This window comes from Pan troglodytes, chromosome 2 (assembly GCF_028858775.2).
Source record: "Pan troglodytes isolate AG18354 chromosome 2, NHGRI_mPanTro3-v2.0_pri, whole genome shotgun sequence".
Classification (NCBI taxonomy): domain Eukaryota; kingdom Metazoa; phylum Chordata; class Mammalia; order Primates; family Hominidae; genus Pan; species Pan troglodytes.
The window spans coordinates 139,640,322-139,664,567 of record NC_086015.1 but is presented as its reverse complement, the minus strand read 5'-3'; the positions used below and the strand labels follow the sequence as shown (position 1 = coordinate 139,664,567).

Sequence of the window (24,246 nt, the reverse complement as noted above, 5' to 3'; positions counted from 1 at the left end):
TTATTCTTCAGGTGTTTCATTTTGCACAAATAGGTAAAGGCATGTACACATACAGATATATATATTCATATTTCACATTCCACCCACTCACCCCCCAATCTTTTACCAAAGATACTATACTTTATATGCTATTGTGTACCTTTCTTTTTTTAGCAGTGTATCCTGGAAATCAGTCCATGTCTTTATTTGGAGGTCTTCATTTTCTTCTGGCTGTATAGTGTCTATTAGATGGATGCACTGCTGAAAGTTCACCTATGCACAGTCTTTTGTACTGTTGCTAGTCTTTTGCTACTAGAAATAATGAATAATCAGCTGGGCACGGTGGCTCATGCCTGTAAACCCAACACTTTGGGAGGCCGGGGCGGGCAGATCACGAGGTCGGGAGATCGAGACCATCCTGGCCAACATGATGAAACCCCGTCTCTACTAAAAATACAAAAATTAGCTGGGTGTGGTGGTGCGTGCCTGTAATCCCAGCTACTCAGAAGGCTGAGGCAGGAGAATCTCTTGAACCAGGGAGTCAGAGGTTGCGGTGAGCCGAGATTGCACCACTGCACTCCAGCCTGGCGACAGAGTGAGACTCCATCAAAAAAGAAATAATGAATAATCTTATGCATATCTCATTACTTGTACCAGGTGTGTTGGTGAGATAGAATTGGTATTGCTAGGTCAAAGGAAAAATATATATACAATTTTGTTAGATATTGGCAAATTCCTTCTTCATAGGTATCATGCCATTTTTGTTATCCCCTCAGAGGTATTTTGAGGACTAGATGAGTTCATGTATGTAGAGTGCCTAACAAAATGACCACTCAGGCTGGGCGCAGTGGCTCACACCTGTAATTCCAGCACTTTGGGAGGCCAAGGTGGGTGGATCACTTGCGGTCAGGAGTTGGACCAGCCTGGCCAATATGGTGAAAACCCGTCTCTACCAAAAATACAAAACTTAGCCCGACTTCGTGGTGCGCACCTGTAGTCCCAGCTACTTGGGAGGCTGAGGCAGGAGAATCGCTCAAACCCAGGAAGCAAAGCGGAGGTTGCAGTGAGCCAATATCGCGCCATTGCACTGCAGCCTGGGTGTCACAACAAGACTTCATCTCAAAAAAAAAAAAAAAAAAAAAAAGATCGTTCCATCAAAAATAGCCATTTCCCTAAAATCAGTATCCTTAGATGTTTCATACATTGTCAAATGAATTTCAAGACTTTTCAATGTATTGAATACATTCCTAGACATACATGTAGTTCCCTTAATTGCTTTGTGCAGAGCTAAACACAGTAGTTGGTAGATCATTCAAAAGTGATTATTTTATATGCTTAAAAGATTGAACAACAAGGCCGGGCATGGTGGATCACTTGAGGTCAGGAGTTTGAGACCAGCCTCGTCAACGTGGTGAAACCCGTCTCTACAAAAATACAAAAATTAGCCACGCATGGTAGGACATACCCATAGTCCCAGCTACTCAGGAGGCTGATGCAGGAGAATCACTAGAACCCAGGAGGCAGAGGTTGCAGGGAGCCGAGATCGTGCCACTGCACTCCAGCCTGGGTGACAGAGCAAGACTCTGTCTCAAAAATAAAAATTAAAAAAAAAAAAAAGACTGAACAAGCAAATAGGCAGTGCTATTACTTCTTGCACATATTCTTAAACAATGAGGTTCACATTTATGAAGTGGCAATTTATATTGGAATGTTTCTGTTCTGTAAAACCATTTGACATTATGATGGCAAATCCCTTCAAGATAATAAAATGCAGAATACTTAGGGGAAATGATTATGTTAAACTGAGCTTACATTTTAATATTTTATTTTTGGAATCACCTGTGGTTTCACAAGTTGGATACAGGCTAAAGTGATGAGCATTAGCAGCTTAAATTTGTTCCATGAGCACAAACTATACTCTTTTTTGTTGATAGCTGTTTAACAGATTTGTGAGTTTAGTTACAAGGAGACTCAAATGTAAATGAATCCAGAGATATTATTAGTGTATGCTTTAAAAATAAGTGAGAATGTATTAGCTTCTGTTGGTATTTAAAAGGCGTTACTTTAAAAAGTGTGTGTATATTTAACATAGGAAGATCACTGTTAACACACTGAGATTAAAACCCTAGAAAAATTGGGTATTGATTGGTTTCAGTATTTTAATAATGGTAACTATGGTTTTATTAATATTATATATTTTTATTTGACATAAACAAATAGTAATTCGCCCAGACTTTAGCTGTTTGATAAGGTAGTAGTGCATGTTATGTAAAAATTTGCATAAACTTTCTTGTGTTTATTTCAGTCATTAAGTTTCTCTTAAAATTTGTGGTTATATTATTTGCCAGTGCTTCATCAATATATGTAACAGTTTGGATTTATAATTTAACACAATACTCTTCTTCTTTTCCGATTTTGTTTCTAGGTGCTAACTGCCAAAGAAAGGAAAACTCAAATTGATGATAGAAACAAATTGACTGAACATTTTATTATTACACTTCCTATGTTACTGTCAAAGGTACAGTTTCATTTACAGTTTTGTTATGTCACTGAGTTTGCTTTCATTGTACTATTAAAGTAGTTACTGTCTTTTTCTTTGCTTCTCCTTCTAGTATTCTGCAGATGCAGAGAAGGTAGCAAACTTGCTACAAATCCCACAGTATTTTGATTTAGAAATCTACAGCACAGGTAGAATGGAAAAGGTAATGATATTATGAAATTGAAATTCAGCTGTTATAGTTTTATTAACTGAATTATTTTCATGTACTCTTATAGACTTGTTATTTGACAGATGCTAATTTTTTATTTTTTATTGTTAACCTTAATATTACAGTTTTTCTTTTTTTGTCTCCTCAGCATCTGGATGCTTTATTAAAACAGATTAAGTTTGTTGTGGAGAAACACGTAGAATCAGATGTTCTAGAAGCCTGCAGTAAAACCTATAGTATCTTATGCAGTGAAGAATATACCATCCAGAACAGAGTTGACATAGCTCGAAGCCAGCTGATTGATGAGTTTGTAGATCGATTCAATCATTCTGTGGAAGACCTATTGCAAGAGGTCTGTTCTAAAGTTAATGTGTACATATAATAATATTGACTGAGAATTACTTAAGATAGCTGAGTGTGTAAATCATTTTCATTTTAAAATGAAATTGAGTAGAATTGTCTGCCCCTTCCAAAACTTAGCAACCTTATTACAATTGTGTATTCTATAAAGATCAGCCTTGGTTATGCCTTATTTTTATTCTAAAAATCTGTCATAAAAACTAGAATTTCTTTTCTCTTTCAAGAATTTTTTTTTTTTTTTTTTTTTTTTTTTTTTTTTAGGCAGAGTCTTGCTTTGTCACCCAGGCTAGAGTGCAGGGGCACGATCTCAGTTCGTTGCTCACCGCAACCTCCGCCTCCCAGGTTCAAGTGATTCTCCTACCTCAGCCTCTTGAGTAGCTGGGATTACAGGCACCTGTCACCACGCTTGGCTTTTTTTTTATTTTTAGTAGAAATGGGTTTTCACCATATTGACCAGGCTGGTGTTGAACTCCTGATCTCAAGTGATCCGCCCACCTCAGCCTCCCAAAGTGCTGGGATTACAGGCATGAGCCACCACATCCGGCAAAAAAATCTCTTTAAAGTCTAATTTTTCCTAACTCATTTTCTATTTCTGGGACCTAATTTACATTTTAATATTGCTGAATTATTGTGATATGCTAATGAATAGAGCGTACAAATTAAGTCTGCTTTTAAGGATGCATGCTTATCAATGGTATGCCCAAGATATCAGCAAACATCTCCAATTGCTTATTTTCTAATTATTTCTGTGACTTCTTCCTCTTTCCCTCTCTCTCATCAATCTATATAAGGCAGTCTGGAATTTCCATAGTTCTCTGTGCTCTGATGACCATGTAACTGATTTATAAAAGACTCTTTCCTACTATTGAAACTTACCAGTTTTTTTCAACCATTATTTATGATTTTCCTTGTGATTTTCAAGCTACAAAAGTGACTGACAATAAATAAAATATTGGAAATCATTGAAAATCTTTCAAGTACATTTTTCACTTAGAAATTTTAAAGGGTTTTATCTATAGTATCAGAAAACTTTTCAAAGTCATGTTTATCACAACATTATTTAAAATGCAGAAATTATTTCTAGGTTATTAGAGTTATGGGTGTTTTTGCCTTTTTGCTTATTTGTATTATGGATCTACAATGAATATATACTATTAATATAATTTAGAAGAATTTTTATTTAGGCAATAAGTAGTAATATACTATAAGGTGAGTAAAGTTGTAATGATGTGATGTTTCCTTTTTTTATAGGGAGAAGAAGCTGATGATGATGACATTTACAATGTTCTTTCTACATTAAAGCGGTTAACTTCTTTTCACAAGTACGTTATTTTATTTAAAGTAAAGGCAACGAGGTGGCTCATGCCTGTAACCCCAACACTTTGAGAGGCCGAGATGGGCAGATTGCTTGAGGCCATGAATTGGAGACCAGCCTGGCGAAACCCTGTCTGTACAAAAAATACAAAAATTGGGCATGAGAGTGTCCACCTGTGGTCCCAGCTACTCAGGAGGCTGAGGCAGGAGAAGCAGGAGAATCGCTTGAACCCAGGAGGTGGGGGTTGTCGTGAGCCGAGATCGTGCCTCTGCACTCTAGCCTGGGCAACAGGCTGTCTCAAAAAATAAATAAATCAAGTAAATGTAGTAACCCAGGTGTGTAAGCACACAGCTGTGGTCCCAGCCACTTGGGAGGTTGAGGAAGGAAGATCACTTGAGCCCAGGAGTTCAAGGCTGCACTTGATCATGACACTGGCCCATGATCGTACCTGTGAATAGCCACTGCACTTCAGCATGGGCAGTATAGTGAGATCTGATCTCAGTAACAACAAAAAGATAAAATAGATTTAGTGAATGACATGTAACAGCCAACATACACTGACTGTTGTGTTTGACATTAATAACAATGGGAATTTTAGGCCTGGTGTGATGACTCACACCTTATAATCCCAGCACTTTGGGAAGCCAAGGGAGGTGGATTGCTTGAGCCCCACGAGTTTGAGACCAGCCTGGGCAATAGGCAGATCCTATCTCAATTAAAACAAAATAGTTGTTTTTTAAAAAATGGGAATTTTAGAGAATATTGAGATATGTTTTTCCTTTATTCAGATTTCTCTAGATGATTATGTTTTGCTATCACTGAATTACTTTTTTTTTTTTTTGACGGAGTCTCACTCTGTTGCCCAGACTGGAATGTAGTGGCCCGATCTCGGCTCACTGCAACTGCCGCCTTCCAGGCTTAAGTGATTCTTATGCCTTAGCCTCTCGAGTAGCTGGGACCACAGGTGTACACCACCTTGCTCAGCTAATTTTTATATTTTTAATAGAGATGGTTTCACCATGTTGGCCAGGCTGGTCTTGAACTCCTGACCTCAAGCAATCCACCGGCACTCGGCCTCCCAAAGTGCTGGGAATACAGACGTGAGTCACTGTGCCTGGCCTATCATTTAATTACTTAAGGTATAAAATTTATTTACTGTAATGATTTAGCTATCACTTAATGTAATGAATATATACTGTAAAAGTTTCAGCCCATGAGTATTTAACAAATTAGGCTTATTTCATCACTAGAGTGCTACAGGTATAATTTTCAAATGATAGCTTTTAGAAATCTTGCTCTTAATAAGTAAGAAATAAGATTTGGGACCAGGCATAGTGGCTTATGCCTGTAATCTCAGCACTTTGGGAGGTTGAGATAGGTGGATCACTTGAGCCCAGGGGTTCAAGACCAGCCTGGCCAAGATGGCAAAACCCCATCTCTGCTAAAAAAAAAAAAAAAAAAAAAAAAAAAAAAAAAAAATTAGCCGGGCATGGTGGCACACGCCTGTATCCCCAGCTACTCTTGGGGCTATGGCACGAGAATCGCTTGAACCCAGGAGGCAGAGATTGTAGAGAGCCAAGATTACACCACTGCACCTCAGGGCAACAGAGCAAGACTCTCTCTTTAAAAAAAAAAGGCTGGGTGCGGTGGCTGAAATTTGTGTTGTCAAATTGTAATTTTCACTTGCATTGTAATGAGATATGCCGGTCTTCTCCATGAAGAAAGGACAAAAAGAACTTTGTTGTCCAAAGAGAGTTTGAATATAGCTTTTGCACTAATCAGTACTTCAAAATTCAAAAGCAGTTTCCAAAATCTAAGCCTTTATATACAAGTAAATTTTTTTTAGAATTCCCCAGAAAAGCAAACTTTTATCTTTAAAAAAAACTGTCATTTGAAAACAGAAGTTACCAGTGTCAGAATGACTATTTTTAGTAGTAGAGCCCATGAGAATATAAAAATTTACCATTATCACTTTCATAAGTCCTCAGCCCAAGTAAATAGCTATAATGCAGTTTTTGAGCTTTCCCATTTTTCCTTTCCCCTAGTTTTATCTTTATCTCCATTTTGAGAATACAAATCTCTTTTAAAAATACACATGTGGTTATATTTTTAAATTGTAAATGGAGTTCTTTAAAATGTACTTTTAAATAGGCCTGACGCGGTGGCTCACACCTATAATCCCAGCACTTTGGGACACCATGGTGGGTGGATCTCTTGAGCCCAGGAGTTCAAGATCAGCCTGGCCAACATGGTGAAACCCCATGTCTACAAAAATACAAAAATCAGCCAGGGGTCATGGCGCACACCTGTAGTCCCAGCTACTCAGGAGGCTGAGGCATGAGAATCTCTTGAACCCGGGAGGCGGAGGTTGCAGTGAGCCAAGATCTTGCCACTTCACTTCAGCCTGGGCGACGGAGCGAGACCCTGTCTTTTAAAAAAAAAAAGTACTATTATATATACAATAAAGGGATTTTATCCATATATGGAATAGAATATGAGCTTAGCTTGACCATGTGGTAGAAATTTTCAATTAAATATGTGAGGTTTTATTTTTGTTGATTTCTTTAATAAATTCATAGAATCATCTCTTTCTTTCCTTTTCCTTTCTACCTTTCTTTCAAATTTGAGCATTTAATGAGTATTTCCTTTATGGATCTTTTTCAATTCTGCAAGGAAATGAAAAAAACCTTTTTTTTTTTTTTTTTTTTTTTTGAGACAGAGTCTCGCTCAGTTACCCAGGCTGGAGTGCAGTGGCGCAATCTTGGCTCACTGCAACCTCCGTGTCCTGGGTTCAAGTGATTCTCCTGCCTCAGCCTCCCGAGTAGCTGGGACTACAGTCATGCGCCACCATGCCCAGCTAATTTTTTTGTGTGTATTTTTAATAGAGACAGGGTTTCACCATGTTGGCCAGGCTGGTCTCGAACTCCTGACCTCAAGTGATTTGCCAGCCGCGGCCTCCCAAAGTGCTGGGATTACAGGCGTGAGCCAGTGTGCCCAGCCGAAATGAAATTATTTTATTCTTCCACTCACCTGAACTGAGCTCAAATTTAAATTTCCTTCCATTCTAGAATAAAACAGATGCATTTTTGTTTATTTCAGTGCACATGATCTCACAAAATGGGATCTCTTTGGTAATTGCTACAGATTATTGAAGACTGGAATTGAACATGGAGCCATGCCAGAACAGGTAGGAGTTTATTGGTATTCCTTCTGTATGACTCTAGAAAGTTGTTTTTCTGAAGTCATATGATTATCAGAAGCCTTTTATAGAAAGTAATTGACGATTCATTAGGGCAGCTGCCTCTTTAGAGAGAATTATTGCTGTAGTAATTAAATGTTATTGATAGGTGTATTATACTGGCTTATGTGTTAAGAGTAGAAAAAACTTTTGCTGTAACATATCTTAAAAATTTTACTGTTAAGGTAGACTTTTCTCAATTAGGAGAAATACCATTAATATCTATGGCAGCAATTTTAAAACTTTGGATAATGAAAATTGATGATGGGTATATTCCAGCCGTGTTCTAGGTATTAATCATATTAAGTATGGCTTAGTTTTTATATTAGAACCATAGTTAAATTAACATGGCAGCCTTTAATAGACTTTAGAACTTTGTACACTCGTATATACAAGTTAGAGTAGAAGGGGCAGAAATTCAACAAACTTTGCCTAATCTGAAAGAGACTTCAGTAGAATAATTACTCTACTTGATTCAGTATGAGAAAGGAAGGAGTTATTTTGTACACTGCAGACATTCATGTAGACCAAAATATCAACTCCGTCATTAAGTGTAGGTAATATTTAGGGGTTATCTCATTCATTTCCATTTGGTAGTATAGAATGCTTAGATGATACCTTATTACTCTAAAGCAGTAAGAATTTCAACAGATAAAATAATAATCTTATATTAAAAATTAATCATGGGCTGGGCACAGTGGTTCACGCCTATAATTCCAGCCTTTTGGGAAGCCAAGGCAGGGTGGATCACCTGAGGTCAGAAGTTCGAGACCAGCCTGGCCAACATGGTGAAACCCCATCTCTACTAAAAATAAAAAAATTAGCCAGATGCAGTGGCAAGCGCCTGTAGTCCCCAGCTACTTGGGAGGCTGAGGCTGGAGAATCGCTTGAACCTGGGAGACGGAGGTTGGAGTGAGCCAAGATGGTGCCACTGTACTTCAGCCTTGGTGACAGAGTGAGACTCTGTCTCAAAAAAAAAAAAAAAAAAGTTAATTATGAAAACAGTACTTTATTATTGCTGTGATTAATTCATTTAAATTGCCTAACATTAGTCATTTTCTTGGTCCCTACAAATGTCCCTGATTATGTTAGGTGTTTTTATTGTAGTTTGTGAAAAGACACTAAATATTTTACCCTCTCTTTTTTAAAATGTATTGCTGACACCAACTTCCCATCCTGTCTTCATCTCAGACCAGCAACCTAAATAAAATTCACTCATATTTTCAAGCCATGCTTCTAAGTTGAAAGTGAATGAGAGAGTTAAGATATTCTTTTTATCCTTTTCTCCATTTTCTCCAGGGAGAGAATAAGAGTACATCTCTGTTTCATCTACTGTGTCAAAATTTTTAGACTTACTATACCATCATTATTGTGCTAGTACTGACTTGTGACAGCTTCACAGTGTTGTCGTCTTTGTTATTTTGGTTTTCTGTTGCTTATGTTCATTGCATATGTTTTATTTCCTCCATTTTTATTGTTGGATAAAAGAACATACTTATGTGACATTAAAAGTTTTGTGGCTTTAGGGGCTGGGCGCGGTGGCTCACACCTGTAATCCCAGCACTTTGGGAGGCCAAGGTGGGCGGATCACAAGGCCAGGAGTTTGAGACCAACCTGGCCAATATGGCAAAACCCCATCTCTACTAAAAATACAAAAATTAGCCAGGCACGGTGGCGGGCACCTGTAGTCCCAGCTACTCGGGAGGCTGAGGCAGGAGAATCACTGGAACCCAGTAGGCAGAGGTTGCAGTGAGCAGAGATTGCACCACTGCACTCCAGCCTGGGCGATGAGCAAGACTCCGTCTCAAAAAAAAAAAAAGTTTTATGGCTTTAACTTTGTTAATTTCTTGAACACATATTTTTAACCATGTGTATGAAGTTTGAGTGCATGACTCAAATATGACTAGATTGTACTCTTGTTCATTTTAGCAGCTCTGAGAAATATCTCTTAAGATACCGTTGAAAATACAGAAATTCTGTATTTAACCACTTCTTTTTTGTTTGTTTGAGACCGAGTCTCGCTCTGTCACCCAGGCTGGAGTGCAGTGGCGTGGTCTCAGCTCACTGTGACCTCCGCTTCCTGGGTTCAAGCGATTCTTCCGCCTCGGCCGCCTGAGTAGCTGCGTCACCACGCTGGGCTAATTTTTGGGTTTTAGTGGAGACAAGGTTTCCCCATGTTGGCCAGGCTGTCTTGAACTCCTGACCTCAAGTGACCTGCTTGCCTTGGCTTCCCAAAGTGTTGGGATTTCAGGCATGAGCCACCGCACCTGGCCCTCAACCACTTCTTAATACAACCATGCAAGCTCACTTTTTAAGGTTCCAACTGTGTACTTACAATAAGAATTCAGAGAAAATACCTTTTGGAGCAGGGATACTGAAGAGCTACCAAAATATTTATTACTGTTGACCCTCAGTTGTGCTTAATGTTTTGAAGATACCTTAAAACTGTCTAGCTGTTTGGGGAGACTATATTAGCTATATGTTTGACTTTTTTTGTTTGTCTTGTTTTTTGTTTTTTGTTTTTTATAATAACCAATTCAACTAGAAGTTCCTAGTTCCTTCCTTCACTGAATTGTTACACAAGCAGACCTCATTTTATTGTGCTTTGCTTTATTGCATGGTTTTTTTCAAATTGAAGGTTTGTGGCAACCCTGCATCAAGCAAGGCTATCAGTGCCATTTTCCCAACAGCATATGCTGACTTAGTGTTTCTGTGTCACATTTTGGTAAATCTTGGTTATTTCAGACTTTTTCATTAGTATTAAATCTGCTATGGTGATTGGTGATCAGTAATCTTTGATGTTCTATTGTAATTGTTTTGGGGCACCATGAACTGTACCCACATAAGATGGTGGACCTAATCCATCAATGTTATGTGTGTTTTGACTGCTCCATTGACAGGCCCTTCCCTGATCCCTTTCCCTCACAGGCCTCCCTATTCCCTCAGACAAAACAATATTGAAATTAGGCCACTTAATAACTCTACAATGTTCCTTAATGTTCAAGTGGAAGAGTCACACTTCTCTCATTTTTCATGACTGTTAACACAACAGAAGTAATTTTTTTACTTTCAAGCCTTAATTATTTCAGAAAAAACATTGCATAAGCCTTGTGGCTGCCATAGAAAGTGACTCTGTTGATGCGTCTGGGCAAGAAAATTGAGAAACTTCTGGGAAGGATTCACCATTCTAGATACCATTAAGAAATTAGTGATTCATGGGAGGAGGTCCAACTATCAACATTAACAGGAGTTTGGAAGAAGTTGATATCAGTGTTCATGGATGACTTTGAGGGGTTAAGACAAGTGGAGGAAGTCACTCAGATGTAGTGGAGATAGCAAGAGAACTAGAATTAGAAGTGGAGCCTGAAAATGTGCCTGAGTTGCTGCTATCTCCTGCTCAAACTTGAAGAGATGAGGAGTTGCTTCTTACGGATGAGCAATGAAAGAGATGGTATTTAGTCCTAGTGAAGATGCTGTGAACATTGTTAAAATGACAACGAAGGATTTAGGATATTACATAAACTTAGTTGATAAAGCAGTGACAAGGGTGGGAGAGGGTTGTCTCCAGTTTTGAAAGAAGGTCTGTGGAGAAAATGTTGTCAAACAGCATCACATGCTACAGAGAAATCTTTTATGAAAGGAAGAATCAATTGATGCAGCAAACTTCACTGTCATCTTGAGAAATTGCCATAGTCACCCCAACCTTCAACAACGACCCTGTTAAGTCAGCAGCCATCAACATTTCAAGCAAGACCCTCCACCACTGAAAAAATTATGACTCACTGAAGAGTCAGGTGATCATTAGCATTTTCTAGCAATAAAGTATTATATTTTTTAGTTAAGCTATGTACATTGTTTTTTCAGACATAATGCTATTGCACACTTTTATATGCACTGCGAAACCAAAGGTTTTGTGACTTGCTTTATTACAATATTTGCTTTTTTGTGATGGTCTGGGAGTAAACTTGCGCTATATCCAGGGTACACCTATGTATTTGTATATTTTTTCTCCTCCTAGTGATTTATCTTTTATCATATCAGTACTGTTTTAACCATAGTAGTTTTAGAATATGTGGAAGACTGACCAGGCATGGTGGCACACACCTGTAATCCAAGCATTTTGGGAGACTGAGGCAGGCAGATCACATAAGGCCAGAAGTTCGAGACCAGCCTGGCCAATATGGCAAAATGCTGCCTCTACTAAAAATACAAAATTAGCCAGGCATGGTGGCACATGTCTGTAATTTCAACTACTCGGGAGGCTGAGTCAGGAGAATCGCTTGAACCTGGGAGGCAGAGGTTGCGGTGAGCCAAGATCACGCCATTGCACTCCAGCCTGGGCAACAAGAGCAAAACTCCATCTCAAAAAAAAATAATAATAATAATATGTGGCAGACCAAAAAGAAATTACGTATTCTAATAATTTTTTTAAATAAATTAAAAAAAAAATCACATTATAGAAATGTTACAGAAAATTCACCTAATCCATTTTCAATATTTTCCCAGATTTCTGCACTTAGACACTACCTATATGTATATATAATATATATCGTATACGATATATTTTGTATACGATATATAATATACGATATATAATATATAGTATACATTATATAAATTATATATAATATATAATGTGTGTGTTACATATGTTAATATGCATATATAAAATATATATTAGGCCAGGCAAGGTGGCTCACACTTGCAATCCCAGCACTTTGGTAGACCGAGGTGGGTAGATCACTTGAGGTCAGGAGTTCGAGACCAGCCTGGCCTACATGGCAAAACCCTGTCTGTACTAAAAATACAAAAAAGTAGCCAGGTGTGGTGGCACGTCCCTGTAATCCCAGCTACTTAGGGGGCTGAGGCACTCGAATCACTTGAACCCAGGAACAGGAGGTTGCAGTGAGCTGAGATTTGCGCCACTGCACTCCAGCCTGGGTGACAGAACAAGATTCGGTCTCAAAAAGAAAAAAGAAAAAATTGTCACAACCACCCCAACCTTTAACAATTTTTTTTCAGCCTAGGACCAATGCAGAATAATGCATTGCATTTAGTTGTTACATTTGTTTTTGTCTCCTTTAACCTGGAATTGTTTCTGAGCCTTTTTGTTTCATGACATTTTGAAGAGTATAGACTAGTTATTTTACAGAATGTTCTTACTTGAGTTTTACCTGATCTGCATGTTTAAATTTTAGTTTCACATTCTTGGCAGGACTACTACATAAATGATATTTTGTCCTCAATGCATCACATCAGGAGGCACGTGATGTCAGTTTGTTCATTATTCATATTATTAACTCTGATCACTGACTAAAGTGAGGTCTGCAAAGTTTCTCCTGTGTAGTTAGCAGTGTCCTTTTTAATTACTGAAGTGAGCTGTAGACGTATTCTTTAAAACTATGTAATAATCCTGTTTCTTATCAGACTCTGACATAATAGTTTTAGTACCGATTTATGATCTTTGCCTCAGTTATTACTGTGAGGGTCACAGAGTAGTGACTAAAATGATGATTTTCTAACTCTGTCGTTTATTTTGTATTTCTTAGTTGGCACTCTACTGTAAGGAAGAACTTTCCTTTCTCCATTTATTCATTCATTCACTCACTTTTTACAATTCTGAATTCCTTTTAAAAAAAATTGGTATCACTGTAGACTCATGGATACCTATTTTATTTCTGTTTTATTTGACAAGTTGTAAATCAGTACTCTTTTTTTATTTTGGTTCTCAAATTGTAGCAGATTTGGCCAGTGGGAGTTCCTTTCAATCCAGTTCCTATGTACGTTAGATTTTGTTTGTTTGTTTGTTTGTTTGTTTTTTAGACGAAGTCTCATTCTGTCACCCAGGCCAATATGGCAAAATGCTCTCTCTACTAAAAATACAAAATTAGCCGGGCGTGGTGGTCCATGCCTGTAATCCCAACTACTCAGGAGGCTTTTGTGATCTTGGCTCACTGCAACCTCCGCCTCCCGGGTTCAAGCAATTCTCTGCCTCAGCCTCCCAAGTAGCTGGGATTACAGGCGCCCACCACCACGCCCAGCTAATTTTTGTATTGGTAGATATGGGATTTCACCATCTTGGACAGACTGGTCTTGAACTCCTGACCTTGTGATCCACCCGCCTTGGCCTCCCAAAGTGCTGGGATTACAGATGTGAGCCACCACACCTGACCTTTATTATTATTATTTTTTAAGCATCTCCATCCTTTCTGACACACGAATATGTTTCAGGGTCTGCTTATGCCCTTTTCTGTGCTAATGAATTATTTTTAATCTATGAAAAGTACTAAAAGTGATTGCAGTTGTGTAACAACAATAATCATTAGCTTGTGAAAAGCACACATTTCAGAATTTATTGTAATATCTCTTATACCCACTTTGTAGAATAAAGTCAAGGTATATTTAAATTCTATTCTGTTTTGTGACTTTGTTCCTATTTTCTGTTGGTATAGTTTTAAATTTAAATATCATCCCAGATAACCTCTAAGAAAAATAATTTTTTATTTTATTTTTTATTTTTTTCATGAAACCATTTGAAAGATGAAATATTTTCTGGAAAAATAAAATATTAATTTTCTGCTTTATAGTTTGTACAACCCTCAGTAGATTCTAAAAATGGAAAACCAATCGATCATTTACAGGTGTTTTTGTAAATAGTATTTGCCATAGAACAAAATTGTGCGACTACACCCATAAAAATGAAGTATAATCATGTATCACTAACTTTGGGCCTCTCAAGTCATCAGGATAGAAAACTTTTATTTTGCTCTTATATACAAGGTACTATTTTAAGCTCCCCGCTTGTCTGCCCAAGCTGGAGTGCAGTGATGCAATCTCAGCTCACTGCAACCTCCACCTCCTGGGTTCAAACAATTCTCATGCTTCAGCCTCCCAGGTAGCTGGGATGACAGGCATATGCCACCATGCCCAGCTAATTTTTGTATTTTCAAGAGATTCTCATGCCTCAGCCTCCCAAATAGCTGGGATGACAGGCGTGTGCCACCGTCCCCAGCTAATTTTTGTGTTTTTAGTAGAGATGAAATTTCACTATGTTGACCAGGCTGGTCTCAAGCTCCTGACCTCAAGTGATCCACCCACCTTGGCCTCCCAAAGTGCTGAGATTACAGGAGGGAGCCACCAGGCTGGTGGATTTTAAGTCTTTTACATTTAAGTCTTTTTAAGTCTTTACATTTGTTTCATTTTAAGTCTTTACATATGTTTCATTATTTTCATTTTGTTGATGATGAAACCAGAGATACTAAATAACTAGCCTTAGGTCACATAGCAATGGCGCACCCACTCAAATCCAAGTTTTTTAATTTTTTTCATTGTCTCTTCCCATTTTCTTCTACTAATGTGTTGTTTGTGGTAGCTTGCACTACTCTTCCACTTCACCCTTGCCTTCTGATGTTGGTCTTAGGGCAAACTTTTTATTTTCAAACAGAGTCTTGCTCTGTTGCCCAGGCTGGAGTGTAGTGGTGTGATCTCAGCTCACTGCAGGCAACCTCCACTTCCCGGGTTCAGGCAGTTCTCCTGTCTCAGCCTCCCAAGTAGCTGGGATTACAGGAGCCCGCCACCACACCGAGATAATTTTTGTATTTTTAGTAGAGACAGGATTTCACCATGTTGGCCAGGCTGGTCTTGAACTCCTGACCTCAGGTGATCTGCCTGCCTTGGCCTCCCAGAGTTCTGGGATTCCAGGCATGAGCCACCATGCCCGGCCAGCAAACTCTTATTTTTTGTATTTATCTTTTTTTTTTTTTTTTTTTTTTTAGACAAGGACTTTCCCTGTTGCACAGATTGGAGGGCAGTGGCACAATCACAGTTCACTGCATCCTCTACCTCCCAGGCCCTCAGCCTCCCAAGGAGCTGGGACCACAGGCTTGCACCACCACACCGCAGCTAATTTTTTAAAAGAAATATTTCATAGAGATGGGGTCTCGCTATGTTGCCCAGGCTGGTCTGGAATCCTGGGCTCAAATGGGATCCTCCCACCACTGCCAACCAAAATACTGGCATTACAGACATAAGCCACAACACCCAGCTGAATTTATCTTTTTTCAGATATCTTTTTAGGTTGTTTTAATGGTAGTTAATGGGGAGAGATTAGATGCTAGTATTTAATATATCATCATGAACTAGACATGAACACATTCTTCAGACTGAATGTAATGTAGGGGGCGAGTTTCAATGTAGTCACATTTTGGCTGGGCACAGTGACTCACAGCTGTAATCCTGTCATTTTGAGAGGCAAAGGCAGGTGGATGACTTCAGGCCAGGAGTTTGAGACCAGCCTGGGCAACATGGCAAAACCCCATCTATACTAAAAATACAAAAATTAGCTGAGCATAGTGGCGTGCTCCTGTAATCCCAGCTACTCGGGAGGCTGAGATGGGAGGATCGCTTGTACCTGGGAGGCAGAGGTTGCAGTGAGCCGAAATCATGCCACTGCACTCCAGCCTGGATGAGACTGTCTCAAAGAAAAAAAAAAATAGTCACATTTGAACCAATAGTGGTTATTGGTTTTTGGATAGATTGTGACTTATTATTTATTTACTTTTATTTTAATTTGTTTTTTGGAGACGGAGTCTTGTGCTGTCACCCAGGCTGGAGAGTAGTGGTGCGATCTTGGCTCACTGCAACCTCCGCCTCCCAGGTTCAACCAATTCTCCTGCCTCTGCCTCCCGAGTAGCTGGGACTACAGTGCCCGCCACCACGGCAAGCCAATTTTTATATTTTTAATAGAAACAGGGTTTCACCATGTTGGCCAGGCTGGTCTCAAACTCCTGACCTCTGTGATCCACCCGCCTCGGCCTCCCAAAGTGCTGGGATTACAGGTGTGAGGCACCGCACCTGGCTTGTGACTTACTATTTATGTTATTTGTATTGATAGAGTCATGCTATTCTTAGAAGACTACACACTTATTTCCATGACTGAGCTTAGAAATTATTTTAGTTACATACTTCTGATTATTCCTTGATCATACTATATCAAAACCTTTTAGTATTCTTCTATCCATTTTTTATCTGTCTAGACTTCTAAGTCAAAAAGACATGAATCTAGGTTAATGCCTCCCTTTTCTTCATCAGCACACACACTGTACATCCTACTTGCTGTCTACCTTGTCATTATTTACCAAAAATGCATTTGAGTGCCAAGTCCTGAGGATATAATGGTGTGCTACAAGCAATCCTTAATCTCATGAGACTCTTGATTGTTTTTTATAAATTCTACCTTCTGAATATCTTCTTGCCGTACTCTTTTAGCCCCACTACCATATCTTTAGTTTAATCCCTTATGGGTTGGTGCAAAAGTAATTGTGGTTTTTGCGGTTACTTTTAATGGCAAAAAAAAAAAAAACACAGTAACTTTTGTACCAACCTAATACTTTCTTTTGCGGATCACATCAGAACCTTTCTGTTTTAGTAACTTCAGTTTCACCCTCTCTCCATTCTAGGTTCTGTTACAGTAACTCTTAACTATGTGTACCCATGAGAAACTCTGATAATGTTTTTTAAAAAATACCTGACTACTCTCAAATACTGTTGTATGTGTAGATTACTTGCCAATCTCTATCAAAATTGAAAGTGGACATACCTTTCTCTGAGGATTTGTGGTTCCAGGAATTTAGATTATGAATATACACTTGGATGTGTGTACAGAGGCATAGATGCAAATATGTTCATTGTAGCATTTATGAATATTTAAAATTTAAAACATTCTACATGTTCATCTGCAGAGAACCAGTTAAATACAGAAGGATAAAGGATGATGAGAAGATTTATATATACATACATTTAGTTGAAATATATTTTTGGATGTTTCATAAGAAACTATGAACAGTGGCTTTCTCAGTGGAAAACTAGAGGAAGAAAGTTAATTTGAATTGTACACCAGTTATACTGTTAGATATTTTACCATGCACATCTAATGCTTTTCTTTTTTTTTTTTTTTTTTTTTTTTTTGGAGACAGAGTCTTGCTCTGTCGCCCAGGCTGGAGTGCAGTGGCGTGATCTCGGCTTACTGCAACCTCCACCTCCTAGGTTCAAGTGATTCCACTGCCTCAGCCTCCTGTCTAATGCTTTTTAAATTAAAATACAGTCCGGTCACAGTGACTCATGCTTGTAATCCCAACACTTTGGGAGGCTGAGGTGGGCAGATCACCTGAGGTCAGGAGTTAGAGACCAGCTTGTCCAACATGATGAAACTCTGTCTCTACTAAAAATACAAAAATTAGCTCGGCATGGTGGCATACACCTGTAATCCCAGCTACTTGAGAGGCTGAGGCATGAGAATGACTTGAACCTGGGAGGCAGAGGTTGCAGTGAGCCAAGATCGCACCATTGTACTCCAGTCTGGGTCACAGAGTGAGACTCTGTCTCAAGAAAATAAACAATTATTTAGCAATGAACGATTGAAAAATGAAATATTATGAAATGTATTATTTACAGTAGTGCCAAAAACATGAAATACTTAGGTATAAATCTAACAAAGTATGTGCAAGATCTGTATGCTGAAAAGTATAAAACATTAATGAAGAGGCTGGGCGCAGTGGCTTACGCCTGTAATCCCAGCACTTTGGGAGGCTGAGGCAGGTGATCACCTGAGGTCAAGAGTTCGAGACCAGCCTGGCCAGTATGGCAAAATGCTGTCTTTACTAAAAATACAAAATTAACCAGGCATGGTGGCACATGCCTGTAATCCCAGCTACTCAGGAGGCTGAGGCAGGAGAATCGCTTGAACCCCAGAGGCCGAGGTTGCAGTGAGCTGAGATTGCGCAACTGCACTCCAGCCTGGGCAACAAGAGCAAAACTCTGTCTCAAAAAAAAAAGAGATTGCAAAAAGAGAATATAATCTCTACACCACACTGTTAATATGTGATTTTTCTTTTTACACTTCCTTGTTTCCAATATTTGGAATTTATATGTAAGCTTGACAATAAAATTTCAGAGTCTTGAATTGCCAAGGATTAATGTGCATTAGCCTGCTTCGTAATCCATTCTTTGGGAAATCTTTTAATTCTTTAATCACGGAAGTTAACCTTTTACTGCTTGAATTTTTTACTTGAGTTTTTCACGCTTCTAATGATATTTTTTATTTTTTTAACTTATGATATAGCATCCTGCTAATAATACAGTACATTGATTGGATAATCAGTCCCCTATTTCCTAGAATTTATTAATCTTTTCTCTTTACTCAATCGTTTGCTACTTTATATCACTGAGGATTTGCATCAGTGTTTTATGTATTTCTTAATATTTCCTTAAAAATGTTACAGTGAATTTTACTCTGCCGTATTATTTTGAATTATTATACAACAAAAATGACTAATTTTTTATGTACAGTCTTATGAATTTTAATGTGTTTAGATTTTTGTAGTCATCACCATAATCAAGATACATAACAGTTTCATCATCCCAGAAGACTTCTTCATGCTATCCTTTTATAGTCATATGCTCACCCCAACTGAAGCTCCTGGACATCAGTGATTTGTTTTTCATTACTATAGTTTCATCTTTCTAAGATTTCCAAATAAATGAAATCATACAGCATGTAACCGTTGAGAGCATGTCTTTCACTGAGCATAATGTCTTCCTGAAAGTAATGTTTTTGACATTAATTCAAGTTGTGTGAGTCAAAGTTGGTTCCTTTTTACTGCTGAGTAATATTCCACTGTGTGGATACTTCAGTTTGCTTTATCCATCCGGCTACTGAAGGACATTGAGTTGTGTCCAGCATTTGGCTATCACAATTAAGTCTGTCATGAACATTTGTATGCAAATTTTTGTCTGAATTCATAAGTACTCATTTCTATTAAGTAAATGCCCCAGAGTAAAATTGCTAGGTTTTATGGTAATTATATATTTAACTTTATTAGAAACTGTCAAACCGTTTTCCAGAGTGGCTGTACCATTCTGCATTCCTGCTAACAATGTATGAGCTTCAGTTATTGTGTATCGTCATTGGTACTTGATAATTTTTACTTTAGCCATCCTTCTAAGTATATAGTGGTATCTCATCATGCTTTTAACATTTTTCCTTTTTTTTTTTTTTTGAGATAGAGTCTCATTCTGTCACCCAGGCTGGAGCGCAGTGGCACAATCTGGGATTACAGACACCTGCCACCACACCCAGCTAATTTTTTGTATTTTTAGTAGAAACGGGGTTCACCACATTGCCCAGGCTGGTCTTGAACTTGTGGGCTCAAGCTATCCACCCACCTGGGCCTCCCAAAGTGCTGGGATTACAGGCATGAACCACCACACCTGGCCTAACATATTTTTCCTAATACTAAAGATGTTGAGGCTGGACGCGGTGTCCCATGTCTATAATCCCAGCACTTTGAGAGGTCGATACAGGCAGATCGTTTGAGCCCAGGAGTTTGAGACCAGCCTGGCCAACATGGTGAAACCCTGTCTCTACTAAAAATATAAAAATTAGCTGGGCATGGTAGCACACATCTGTAATCCTAGCTACTTGGAAAGCTGATGCACAAGAATTCATTGAACCTGGGAGACGGAGGTTGCAGTGAGCCGAGATCATGCCACTGCACTCCAGCCTGGGCAACAGAGTGAGACTTCGTCTGGAAAAAAAAAAAAAAAAAAAAGAGGTTTTTTCATGTGTTTATTTATTTGCCAGCCTTATATCCTCTTTGGGAAAGCCATATTGATTATTTATTTGCATCTAAATGCTCATTTTTTGAAGAGGATGTTAATTGTCGCTCATATTAACCCAGTCTAAAAATGATAGACCAATATTGGCTATCAGACACAATTAAGTTTAGTTCACTCTTTTATCATGCACATGTCCACTAAAAAGTTTGAGCCTCCTTCTATTTAAGGTCTCTTGCCAACAGAAAAATAGAAGAGCCCAGATTTTCCACTGTCATTACATGGATTTTTAGGATTTTAAACATGTCCTATAGGTGTGGATAATATGCATGTATACACACACACACATATATGCATAATTATTTTCCTTACTATTATTCTCTAGTCTTAATTCAGACTTTGTTTTCCATGTAAACTCAGTTTTCTAAACTTAAACATTCCAGAAGCTTTACATTAATTAGAAAATTAATCTTCAAGATGTGCGATATCTGTCATTAGCCACAAGCTGAATGATTCTCACTGATTCATCCAGCTAGTCAGAGATAAAAAGGTATAGTTCTTTTAAAGAACTATTAAGGAAAGGGACTAATAACAATTTTATTTTGATTAAAGTAGTGCTGGCTGCTATAATCAATTAATTTCAAAATCTGAGTGGCTTAACACATAGAAATTTATTTCTCACACCCATAACCGTAAAGTATCATTAGGGGGAGTAGGGTGTTAATTGCTCTCCCCAGTCATTCAGGGACCGAAGTTTTCATGGGGTATTGGTGTCCTGGCAGACAGGAGAAGATAAAAAGATAGAAAAGGCACTCCTACTTGTTAATTTGCCTAGAAATGTGCAATACACATTAGCGTTTCCTCCTAGGAACACCATTTCCTCATGGAAACAGGAGGGCAGAGAAGGTGGGTTGGAAGAAATTATTAGTCATCAGACTAATAATGACTTGCTGTCATTTGATGATCCTCTCCAGGCTCAGAGCAATGTTAATCAAAGGCAGAAAGAGTATGGTACTCAAGGTTGCAACAGTGGCTTTTGCCTTTTTCAATTTTTTGTTCCTTGTTTCTTGTTTCATTTGTCCTCCAGAAAGACGAAGTTACTGAACAATGGTTTCTGGACAAGTTAGGATAACATTGCTGGTGTGGAGGACAAAATATCAAAATGGCTAAGAGTGAAGCTTGATAGGAGAAGTTCTAAATGGTGTCTGATAAGCTATATTGTTATAGAATTATGTCTGCGAGAAAGCAGAATGTTTCCAAGTCAATAAGAGCAAGCTTTTTATTTTAAGGTAATGCAGTGGAGTCCCTTTAAAAGTAAACTTAAAAGGAATACCAATGTGTGAAACAGATTAGAATGGAAATTCTATATTTGAAACAGGTAATGGGATGACCAAGTGTCTCTGTTCCCTCATAACCCCTGACAAGAAACTTCTTTAAAACTATGAAACAGCCTGAAATATTTATAGTGTAGAATAATAGAAAAGTAGAAGGAAAGGAAGTGATATTTATAATGAGTAGGACAATGACATAACCAAAATAAAGCAATTCTTCAACATTACTCTTTTCCAGCTTAATTTCCCATTGATTACTATTAATTTATATATCACTCTTCTAGTAATTTAACAGATAGGGTTGTTTCAAATTCAAATCTTGTATTTTCCATTCAGACCTCATTATTATTGTACTTAATATTATAATTTAGAATTTACCTTAAGGTATCTCAGGACCATTGAACATCTTCTAGTGTATTAGGGTGATTTTTTTTAGCACTAATGTTTATAACTTGACAATGTTCCAGTAGTCTATTTTCTGCATTCTGACATGAGTCAATCATTTAATTATGTTTAATAAAATCCTGACATCGTCTCATTAATTTTGCACCAAAGGCAGCGCACCACTTATTCCTCTAATTCTTTTTTTCTTCCCTTTTCCTTTTTCTTTTTTCTTTTCTTTTCTTTCTTTTTTTTTTTTTTTAAGACAGTCTCACTCTGTCGCCCAGGCTGGAGTGCATTGGTGTGATCTTGACTCATAAAACCTCTGCCTCCCAGGTTCAAGTCATTCTCCTGCCTCAGCCTCCTTAGTAACCAGAAATACAGGCATGTGCCACCATGCTTAGCTAATTTTTGTATTTTTAGTAGAGACAGGGTTTTGCCATGTTGGCCAGGCTGGTCTAGAACTCCTGACCTCAGGTGATCCACTCACCTTGGCCTCCCAAAGTGCTGGGATTACAGGCGTGAGCCACTGCACCCAGGACCAGGTCATTCCTCATACCTCCAATTCTTAAGAGTTATTGTCAGTCTCAAGTAGGCACATTGGAAGTATCTTTTGCTTGAGTGATCTGAAACCTGAAAATTTATTATTTTTTTTTCTTTTTTAGACAGAGTCTCACTCTGTCACCCACGCTGGGGTACAGTGGCATGATCTCGACTCACTGCAACCTTCGCCTCCTGGGTTAAAGTGATTCTCATATCTCAGCCTCCAAGTAGCTGAGACAGGCATGTGCCACCACGCCCGGTAATTTTTTATATTTTTAGTAGAGACGGGGTTTCACCATCTTGGCCAGGCTGGTCTCGAACTCCTGACTTCAGGTGATCCACCCGCCTCGGCCTCCCAAAATGCTGAGATTACGGATGTGAACCACTGTGCCTGGTCTGAAACCTGAAAATTTTAAAGTAAAATCAGCTAGGCCGGGCACGGTGGCTGACACCTGTAATCCTAACACTGTGGGAGGCTGAGGTGGGCAGATCATGAGCTCAGGAGTTCGAGACCAGCCTGGCCAACATAATGAAACCCCATCTCTACTGAAAATACAAAGATTAGCCGGGTGTGGTGGCACGCACCTGTAGTCCCAGCTACTCAGGTGGCTGAGGCGGGAGAATCACTTGAACCCGGGAGGAGGAGGTTGCAGTGAGCCAAGACCACACCATTGCACTCCAGCCTGGGTGACAGAGTGAGACTCTGTCCCCCCAAAAAAAATTAAATTAAATTAAAAAAATAAAATCAGCTCTAACTCTCAACTAGTTCCTGCAGCATTCTACTTATTGATTTTCCTTTTAACTTACTATCTACATATGTTTACCTTTATGGTTTGTAGTTTATCAAGTGGGGAAGATAATAGTGACACAAGATACATTTACTGATTAAATAATGGAATATTGGGTGGGCGCGGTGGCTCACACCTGTAATCCCAGCACTTTGGGAGGTCGAGGCGGGTGGATCACCTGAGGTCAGGAGTTAGAGACCAGCCTGACCAACATGGTGAACCCTGTCTCTACCAAAAATACAAAAATTAGCCAGGCGTGGTGGCACGTGCCTGTAATTCCAGCTGCTCAGGAGGCTGAGGCAGGAGAACTGCTTAACCCACCACTGCACTCTAGCCTGGGCGACAGAGCAAGACTTGATCTCAAAAAATTAAAGTAAAATAAAATAAAGGAATATCAATATTAGGTATGCTTTATTGCGAAAAGATACATCGTTTATTCAAAAAATGTAGTAAACATTTTGTGTACAAAAATGCAGTAAAAGATCTATCCAAGATCTATCCAAGGCCCGGGAGACAGTGCAATACTCCATCTCAAAAAAAAACTGAAAAGGTGCTCATCCTCATTGTATTTAGAGAAATGTAAATTAAAACCACTACCCATATGTAATAGAATTTCCAAACTTAAGCAATCTGATATCAAGTGTTGGTAGAAATGTGAAGACCCAGCAACTGTCAATGACTAGTAGATACAAACACTTTGAATAACAGTTTCAGAATATCTAATAACATTGTACATACACATACTGTATGATCCAGAAGTCCTATTCTTAGAGCATCAGGAATAGGATTTTGTCTCTATTTTCCAGAGAGACAAATATCAGAATTAAGGAAAGTAAAATTGATTAAGGATTACAACGTAAAAGAGAACTCCAATTTGGATAGGTTTTTTACCACATTTTTGTTTGAATACTTGATGTATCTTACTGCAATAAAACATACCTAATAATATTGATATTCTCAAAATGTGGCCTGGGAACCCATGGGCGGTTTC

At 38.5% G+C, this 24,246-nt stretch overlaps 1 protein-coding gene across 14 annotated transcripts in view; it reads left to right on the top strand.

The window, feature by feature from the left end:
• Nucleotides 1-24,246, top strand: part of STAG1 (STAG1 cohesin complex component) — a 408,398-nt gene that overhangs the window by 319,283 nt on the left and 64,869 nt on the right. For all 14 annotated transcript variants that reach the window (XM_016942000.4, XM_016942001.4, XM_009446530.5 and 11 more), the window contains 5 exons: nt 2,405-2,497; nt 2,592-2,681; nt 2,836-3,039; nt 4,299-4,369; nt 7,462-7,549. In XM_016942000.4, the coding sequence (XP_016797489.1) occupies nt 2,405-2,497; nt 2,592-2,681; nt 2,836-3,039; nt 4,299-4,369; nt 7,462-7,549 (546 nt within the window). The remainder of the gene's footprint in view (nt 1-2,404; nt 2,498-2,591; nt 2,682-2,835; nt 3,040-4,298; nt 4,370-7,461; nt 7,550-24,246) is intronic.